Source organism: Apium graveolens, chromosome 5 (genome assembly GCF_009905375.1).
Source record: "Apium graveolens cultivar Ventura chromosome 5, ASM990537v1, whole genome shotgun sequence".
Taxonomy (NCBI): domain Eukaryota; kingdom Viridiplantae; phylum Streptophyta; class Magnoliopsida; order Apiales; family Apiaceae; genus Apium; species Apium graveolens.
In genome coordinates this window covers 6,042,685-6,051,658 of record NC_133651.1, presented here as the reverse complement: position 1 = coordinate 6,051,658, position 8,974 = coordinate 6,042,685, and the positions used below count along the sequence as shown (strand labels likewise).

At 35.6% G+C, this 8,974-nt stretch overlaps 1 protein-coding gene across 1 annotated transcript; it reads left to right on the top strand.

Annotated features, from left to right (window-relative positions):
- Positions 1-726: 726 nt before the first annotated feature.
- On the top strand, positions 727-6,210 carry LOC141662102 (O-fucosyltransferase 16-like). The gene is made up of 10 exons (XM_074469149.1): positions 727-1,042; positions 1,127-1,177; positions 1,275-1,365; positions 1,450-1,526; positions 2,523-2,611; positions 2,733-2,916; positions 3,227-3,408; positions 4,714-4,816; positions 5,175-5,506; positions 5,584-6,210. The coding sequence occupies exons 1-10, from the start codon at positions 884-886 to the stop codon at positions 6,047-6,049; spliced, it is 1,734 nt and encodes a 577-aa protein (XP_074325250.1). The 5' UTR covers positions 727-883; the 3' UTR covers positions 6,050-6,210.
- The last annotated feature ends 2,764 nt before the right edge of the window (positions 6,211-8,974 follow it).

Sequence of the window (8,974 nt, the reverse complement as noted above, 5' to 3'; positions counted from 1 at the left end):
ACAAAGAGTGCTATAGACGTGTTGACATACATCAAAGAGATGGAAGGTAGCTACCCAAATGCCTGGATTGCTTATAGGATTCTTCTAACGATACTGGTTACTGTTACTTATGCAAAATGAAGTTTTTCAAAGTTGAAGCTGATAAAATCTTACCTTCGTTCAACTATGTCTCAATAAAGATCAAGTGACTTAGCTATGTTATCAATAGAAAATGATATGGTTGAAAAACTTGGTTATGTAAATTTGATTGATATTTTTGCATCAAAAAATGCAAGACGTGTTATATTTAAGTAAACTAATAAGATTAGTTTGCATAATATTTTGTTTTCCTTTTATTAGTATATTTATAACTCTCGATATATATTTTGTACTTGATTTATTAATTTATAACGGCCCCGTAATTTGAGTTTGCCTAGAGCCCCTCAATTCTCAGGACCGGCACGGGATATTATATTCTTGATCTTAATAAAGGGTGTGCAACTATATAATAAGGGTGTGTTCATTTCAACTCCCTTATTTTATAACTTAATCATATTTTTAAAAGATTTTTACGTGAACAGAGTATTCTCGAAAAAAGAACCTTTATATTTATTTAGAGGCAATTAAAATTCATTGAATCCAGACAACTACGAATCTGCCATGGAGCACGGAACAAAAATTTTGTGTCCTGAATTAATTTTAAAATAGATTTAGTAACAAAAATTGACTCAATAATTATATGCCAGTATAGAGATATAGAGAGATACTTACCTTCTCAGCTTAGCTCAGCTGCTCTCTCCCTCTCTCTCTCTCCAGGGAAATTACTAAAATAGTTTCAAGTAGACGATTAATTAGTATCACCACTATATACACACAGCTGCTTGTCGTCGTTCTCCGCCGTATCATGGCTGTCCAACGGCGGCGACGGAGCTATCACACACGATTCCGTCTATTAATTCCGGCGATTGCTCTTATCTCCGGTCTTATACTCCTCTCGGTCTTGCTCTTCTTCTCTTTTCTCGCTCCTTCTCCCTCACATAATCGCTATCTTCACCGCTCATTGGTACTTAATTAAGTTTATGTACATAAACATTTGTATATATTGTTACTCTACTTGCTCACTTACTTCACTGTTTCATTTGATTAGATAGATACACGCGTTGCTGATGCTCGTAAAGTGATCCACTTTCGTGTTCCGGTTAGGGCTCTCTCTCTCTCTCTGTACTTAACTATTTATGTAAGTGTGTTGATTTAATTGTAATCTGATTTTGCCTTTATTTGTTTATTGAGATCAGGAATATGTGAATGTGTCGAGTCGTGATATTTGGAGATCGGAGATGTCTGAATTCTACTACGGTTGCAGTACTGCGAGCGATAAGTTTGCGAGTGAGTGTTTGTTGTATTCGTTTGTTGTGATTGATTTGTTTTTAGATAGCATTGCTGATATTTAGTGGTTTATTTGTAATACAGAGGCTGAAGTTGTCATGAGGACTAATAGGTACTTGTTGATTGCAACTAGTGGCGGTTTAAATCAACAAAGAACGGGGGTATTTCTCGCTGACATTGATTAGTGCACACATGTCATATTTGATAGACTAGCTAATCGAGTCATGTGATATTTAATTGTAGCTAGTTAAGCTTGAATGACATTTGAGTTTGATGCAAATCATTGAACATTGTTCGTTAGAACAATATTTGATTTTGAGGGTAGCTTGGTTAGTAGTATATATTTTACAAATGTGACTTGCTTTTCCTGTCTGAGTCTAGTTGGTGTGCTTTGTCTCGATTCTTTAGTTTTGCGTTTTGCCTATAAGTTGTTTTGATTCCGACCTGAAGTGCTCATATCTACAGTTTTGAGTGCTTGCCATGTAATTGTCAAAGGTTCACATCAAAATATTTTTGTACTTTACACTTTTCCAAAAAGTTATATGACTTGTGTCATCTCCAGTTACTTCATTTATATGGATAATTCAATCTTAAGATTAGAGTCTTATATGTTTTAAGACCTTCATGACTGCCCCCAAGTTTCGTATAAGATAATTTAATTTTGTTATATAAGTAGTATAAAATGTGTGTACAATATATCATAAGTCATAGCAGTATAAGCAGCAACTAATAGACTAATTAGCCTAATTTTGTGCCTACTTAATATTAATTCATATGGTGACCCAAAGTTGTTTGGAGATGTAAAACAATGAATCCCTTAGATTGTGGAGTTCACTGGCTTCAAGGCAGATAAATTTGTCAAATCTTGAGTTTCATACATGACTCCTATGTGGATTTAAAACCATAAATCTATAATGATACAGTAATTTAGCGTATGATTTGTAGCTCACATTTAGAACGAAAGTATGATGTTTTCTTGATAATTTGAAATTCATATTAGATGATATATAGTTGACCAAATATTTTGGTTTCGATGTATGTACTATATTCTCTACAGTTTATTATAGGTTATCAATTATCATAATTATTTTTTTCTGTATATGTTGATGAGCTAGTCATTGATTATCTGTTAAACTTTTGATTCTTTATTTTTCCAGATTACGGATGCTGTTGTTGCTGCTCGCATACTAAATGCTACTCTTGTTGTTCCAACACTGGACCAGAAGTCATTCTGGAAGGATTCAAGGTTAATTTGGAACATTTCTTGCACTTGCATACATGAATTTTTTTGCTCTAGTTAAAATAAAGAAATTTCTATTCAAATGTACAACTGTTGGATAATAAAAGAGATTCTCCTTTGTGTGCAGTAATTTTTCGCAGATTTTCAATGTAGATCGGTTTATATCGCATCTATCTAAAGATGTTAAAATCATAAAAGAACTTCCAAAAAGGCGAGGCAGAACGTGGGGTCCATATACCATGCGTGTTCCAAGAAAGTGTAGTGATAGATGCTACATAAGTCGTGTCCTACCTAATATGTTAAAAAAGCGGGTAAGATATTATCTTTCTGAAATTCATTATAAAGCATGGTTATGTTGGTTGGAATTGGTTAGGCCTTTAGTTTTAGTTAGCATCAAAAGTTTTCCAGGTTTCACAAATCATTATTTACCGCGGTTTCAAAATGAACAATATTGTAGTTCTACGTACCTTTTTTCCGAGACATTCATCAGTAAAGGGTTTTAAAAATATTAAACAAGTATGAATCCTGTTGGATTCAGGTGTGCATGATTCCACTTAACCCCGGTGTTCTGTTGATCTAATTTTTCTTGCTTATGTGATATCATTTCCGTTCCTGTGACAGGCTGTCCGGCTCACCAAGTTTGACTACAGACTAGCAAATAAGTTGGACAATGATTTACAGAAGCTTAGATGCAGAGTAAACTATCATGCCTTGCACTTTACAGATCCTATAATCGAAATGGGTAAAAAGTTGGTTAACCGAATGAGGATGATGGGCAAGCATTACATTGCTTTACACCTGAGGTACTTTTGATAATATCGCTACCTGCAATTTTGAGATCTTGTTTTTTGACCTGTGAGATTAAATTTGTTATCAGTCTTCTTTTCCTCTTCATTTTGGCTTCTGCAATCATGTCTAGTGTAAACTTCCAGATGTTGGAAGTTGGAACAATTAGCATATTCTTTGTAGGATTTGTTTGGCAATTCTGTTGAAACCTGATTTGTAGTGTGAAAGTCATTTAAGATGATAGTTATTCTTTTATAATCCTATATACAGTTAGAAATCCTCAATTTTCTTAGTTGACAGGGACAATACTGATTAATAAATTGCTTATTTATGACTGAGAAGTGTTTATATCATATATAAATTTATATCTATATTTTAAAAATAATTTAAGCAACTATATAATTTTTTAAATATTGAATGTACTTTTGAAATTTTCCTGCAATACTTGCATAAATGAATATGTTGATTGTAATACCTCAAAATAAAGATATTTTTTATCCAATATTTATCGTAAAAACTTAGGAAGACCAGTTTTGTGTAGAAGGTGTCAGTAATCGATAAGCGATGTTCTAAACTGCTGTTTTTGGATCAATTGGACACTCTAAAAAAATATAAGAGGCCACAGTTGTTGACGTTTGGATTCTGGAACATCGAAACCAAGCATATCAAATGTAACCCAAGTCCATTGTACTGCATATTTATATTAGATGGAATGGAATGGGGAGAGAATGGAATGAAATTTGTACTATTTTTTGGGAAAATTGGATGAAATGTTTATAATTTTCATTCTTTCCGTCATTTCTTTCCAAACAATTTAAACTAAACTTTTAACCCATGTGTTTTGGAGGGAATGATCCATTATCCTTTCTCATCATTTTCTATACAATATTCATCATAGAAAATTTTTACTCACTCATTTTCATTTACTATGCTCTCATATATACTCTCTTTCTTCGTATATTTTACTTGTAATTTTCATTCCATAGTTCCCCATTCCAATCTTCCCAAGTGAACACACCCTTACGGTCTTACCTATATCGCTGAATTATTAGATGTAAGGTATTTAATAAAACATGCAAGGAAGTCACATCCACGAACTGACCATAACATGAATTTGGACGAGAATATAATATCGTTCTTGATACTGGTAGATGAAGACGAGTACGCGATTGTGCTATGAGCTAATAATGTCTTGTTATACTTGTTCCTGCTGTGCTAAACAATCATTCCTTTTCTATTTTAAACTTGCTTAAAGCACTGGTTTTCATGCACCTGGTTAGTTCGTGAGTAGTTATTTTCGCGCAAATGTTTTCTTATATCAGGTTTGAACCCGATATGCTTGCATTCTCAGGATGTTATTATGGCGGAGGAGATAAGGAGAGAAAAGAACTTGGTAAAATACGAAGGAGGTGGAAAACTTTACATGTAAGGATCCTTGTGTGTTGACTAGCTTAATTTAATATTTAGTTACTACAACGTGCAGAAACTTTGTAGAACCTATATTATAATTGTCATGAAAGTTATGTTTTAAGTTTCTCTTATTGATATATCCAAACAACATGGTAGGTGCTTGATGCTTCTCTGCATGCCTTTTAAGACTATTGGTTGACCATCAAACTACAACATCCATATGATGACAACTCATAACCTGGCATCCAAAAACCATAGAATTATAGCGATGACAAATTTTTAATCTCCAACATGACCTGCTTTTTGTATGGACCGATATTAGAGGAACACTATAATGCATATATAATTTATATATGTTCCCATTAATTCACAGAATATCAATCCAGATAAGGGAAGACGGCAAGGAAAATGCCCACTGACACCTGAAGAAGTAGGTCTGATGTTGAGAGCACTTGGATATGATAGAGATGTTCACATTTATGTGGCTTCCGGTGAAGTTTATCGAGGTGAAGAGTCCTTGGCTCCCCTGAAGGCACTCTTCCCAAACTGTTATTCAAAAGATACTTTGGCCAACGAGAAAGAGTTGGAACCATTTGCTGGATTTTCTTCACGCATGGCTGCACTGGATTATGTAGTTTGCGATGAAAGTAATGTCTTTGTTACAAACAATAACGGTAACATGGCAAAAATGTTAGCCGGACGGAGGTATGTTCATGTTCAATCAGTTTTTTCTGTTCCTTATATCTTAACTTTTGAAGTGCTGATTTATGCTGGTATTACAGGCGATATTTTGGTCATAAGCCTACCATTCGCCCAAATGCTAAGAAACTGTCTAAACTGTTTATAAACCGTAATAACATGACTTGGGATGAATTTTCGTTTGAAGTTCGTAAGCACCAGAAAGGCTTTATGGGGGAACCAAAAGAGGTAAGGCCTGGCAGGGGTCAGTTTCATGAGAATCCGTCTGCCTGCATATGTGAAGATTCTGCAGCCAAAGCAGAGGCGGAATTGAAACTTGGGAAATTTGGGACGGGTAACAGCACACCAAACACGCGTGTGTCTGGTTCAGTTAATGTTCAAAATAACTCCAGCGAGCAAGAGCGGGAATTGTCTGATCAGGAAGAAGATGAAGAAGAAGAAGATGACACAAAAGACTTTGAAACTATTAGTCAGTTAAATGGAACAATTAGTGATTATGATGGTGGCTCCTCTGAGGAACCTGCGCTGGAAGACTTGTTATCAGATTGAGCATCAAATCCTTTGGTTAATAGTTTTTTGTTACACAAACCTAAAATTTGTAAGTTCCAGTGTAGTTATGCTTCTGCCCCTTGATGTGGCATGTTGTACTAGTTAGCCGGGATATAGCCCTTTTTACTGGACGAAGTTTATAAAAAGAATTTTTTTCCTCATTTTTAGCTTTACTGTCATTGGGTGAATTTTCGGATATAAGCCTAATTCTGTTTACAATTATACTGATCTTTTGCTGGAGGATTTTAAAGAGTTGAAGTTTGCTAAATGAGTATCGTGTCCTATAAAAACACTTCTACAAGGGCGACGATAATATGTATCTGCCAGTAAATACATCAAATTATTATTGTATCAGGGCATCTCCAATAGTTGTGATCCAAAAATCTAAATTTGGATCATTAATTTATCCAAATACTGATCCAATTTTTTGACAAATTTCAACAGTGTTATCCAAATATTTGATCCAATTTATTTTTTACATATAATAATATATAAATATCATATTAAGCAATCTTATCTTAAATTTATCGTTTAATCATTATTAACAATTTATATATTATTTCATAAATAAATTAAATCAAAAAAATAATACACATAAAAATATTAAAATTGTGCACTTAATTTACGAAAATCACATTTATTGCAATAATTAACATACAAAATATCATAGATACACACTAATTTTCCGAATTAGTATATTCTTCACATAGATGCTCCATTAATGCATCTCTAAGTGCAATATGTGTCTTTTTATTTTTTATTTTTCTAAGGCTGATAGGGTATAAGCAACCTAGATAAGGCCCAACTTGGATATAAGGGGTATCAGGCTCAATTGATGGACCAAGATCCCCCCTCACCCAGCACAATCAAGTGGAGAGACTCAGACTCAGGGCCAACCTATGACCTGGATCATCTCCCAGCTAGGACCTGGATCACCTTCTAACCAGGGTCTAGCACATGACCTGGATCACCGGCCTACCAGGGTCCAACCCATGACCGGGATCACCTGCCTACCTGGATCCAGCCCAGAACCAGGATCACCCTGGGGGGTCCCAGCAGGCACATGCACATTCCACAACCCGCCAAGGAAGGGTACGTGGGCACGTGACGATGACAGCTATCAACAACCAACATATCAGACAAACACGGCGCGTGTCAGAAGGCCGTTAGGACACCCTGAAGGTGGTCCTCCCCTGGACACGTGTATGCAATCCACCCAAGCTAGGCGTCCTCCTCCCCCAAGAACCAACGGCCCTGATCTAGAGGTACCAACCCCTAAAACCTACCTTTGGGCTATATATACCCCCAAAGATGAAGGGCTTAGGGGTTAGAAAAACACTTTCATTACACACACTCTCATATACTCAGCATATACACACACAACAACCTTAGTCCTCTCTATCTTCATCTTCCCCAACCGGCTTCTTATTCTTACACCGGAGGCGCCGCGGGGACAAACCCCTCCTCCGGTATTGTTTTGCAGGCTCCCAACAGCAGTTGCACCTCATTAACACCCAGAAGGTCCAGGAACGGCGTCCGAAGGAGCCGCCCCCGCTCACCGGAGTTATCATTTGGCGCTAGAAGGAGGGGTCGAACCATCCTTGGGTCTCGGTGCCCCTGGATTGACCTTCATCAGCAAACCCTTAAGACCTGTAAGAACACAAAAACCATACCCTCTCTTGAATATGAATGTTGTTCATTTTAGCCACGTTTGTGTGAGCTCATGTAACAGCCTGCACTTCCGGACTATTAGTTATAAATCAAAACTAATACAAACTATAATATACTAATCGAAATTCAATTACAAAGGTCACTATTACAAACACGCAGCTAAAAGCGGAGGCGGTCCAAAAGTCAATCTACTCCAATACTAAGATCCTCGAACTCCAATGCTATCCAACTCGAACTCTTAGGCGAAACCTGAAATTGTAAGGGGTGAGCTACAAAGCTCAGCAAGTACAAATTGACTAACTATTTAACTGAAAACAATGGGTGTTTTTAATAAAACGATTTTTCTCAAAACAATAATAATTTTATAAAAACAATTTCTAAAATAAATCCAACCCAAAGTTTTATATTTTAAAATTCAGAATTTAAAACAGAAGAGAGCATATTTTTATAACAGATCAGAACTGCGTAAAACAGAACGAAACGATAATTCTTATAAATACCACAGTCTTGATCTACGGCCACACTTTGCCAGTAGCCGGCATCTAATTCTTATTCTTATTCTTTATACCACACTTTGCCAGTGGTCGGCATCTAAAGTTCAATAATTACGCGCCCTTAATAGGTATCTAAAATTGCACACTCGTGCGCCTACTAAGGGTATCTAAGGCTAGTTCCGGAACTATAGCGTAAATTACGAACGGGTTCGAAAATGTAGAGACTAGGTTTCAAAAGATTCTCGTATCTTATTTTCTACATAGTTCGAAACAAAATTCTTATATCTTATACGAAATTCGAAAATCAGAGTATCAAAACTTTTCCGAAATTAAAAGTAAGTCAAAAAGTACTTACCCCAAAGCCTGACCAGATCTGAATATAGCTTTTTTGACCCTCTAAACGACGTTATCTTGAAAAATACGAAACACGAAAGTCGAAGAGAATGAAAAGACCTTTCCGAAAAGTCCAGGATCGCTGAATTCCGATTTACGATGAATTTTCTACGAATTTTACAAGACTGCTGATTTTTATGGCTAAAAGCCCTACGGATTTTAATACAAAAAGCGAGGAAGATGGATATGGTGTATTTATAACGATACAAAACCCTATATCTTAACCTATAAGTTATCCATATTAAAATATGATCCAAATTTTAGGCCCATTAATCTAATTCAAATTTTAATTACTAGTCCTTATCCAAATTTAATACTTTTTATTTTATTATTCTATTATCAATCTAATTTTAAAAATTACGGGATA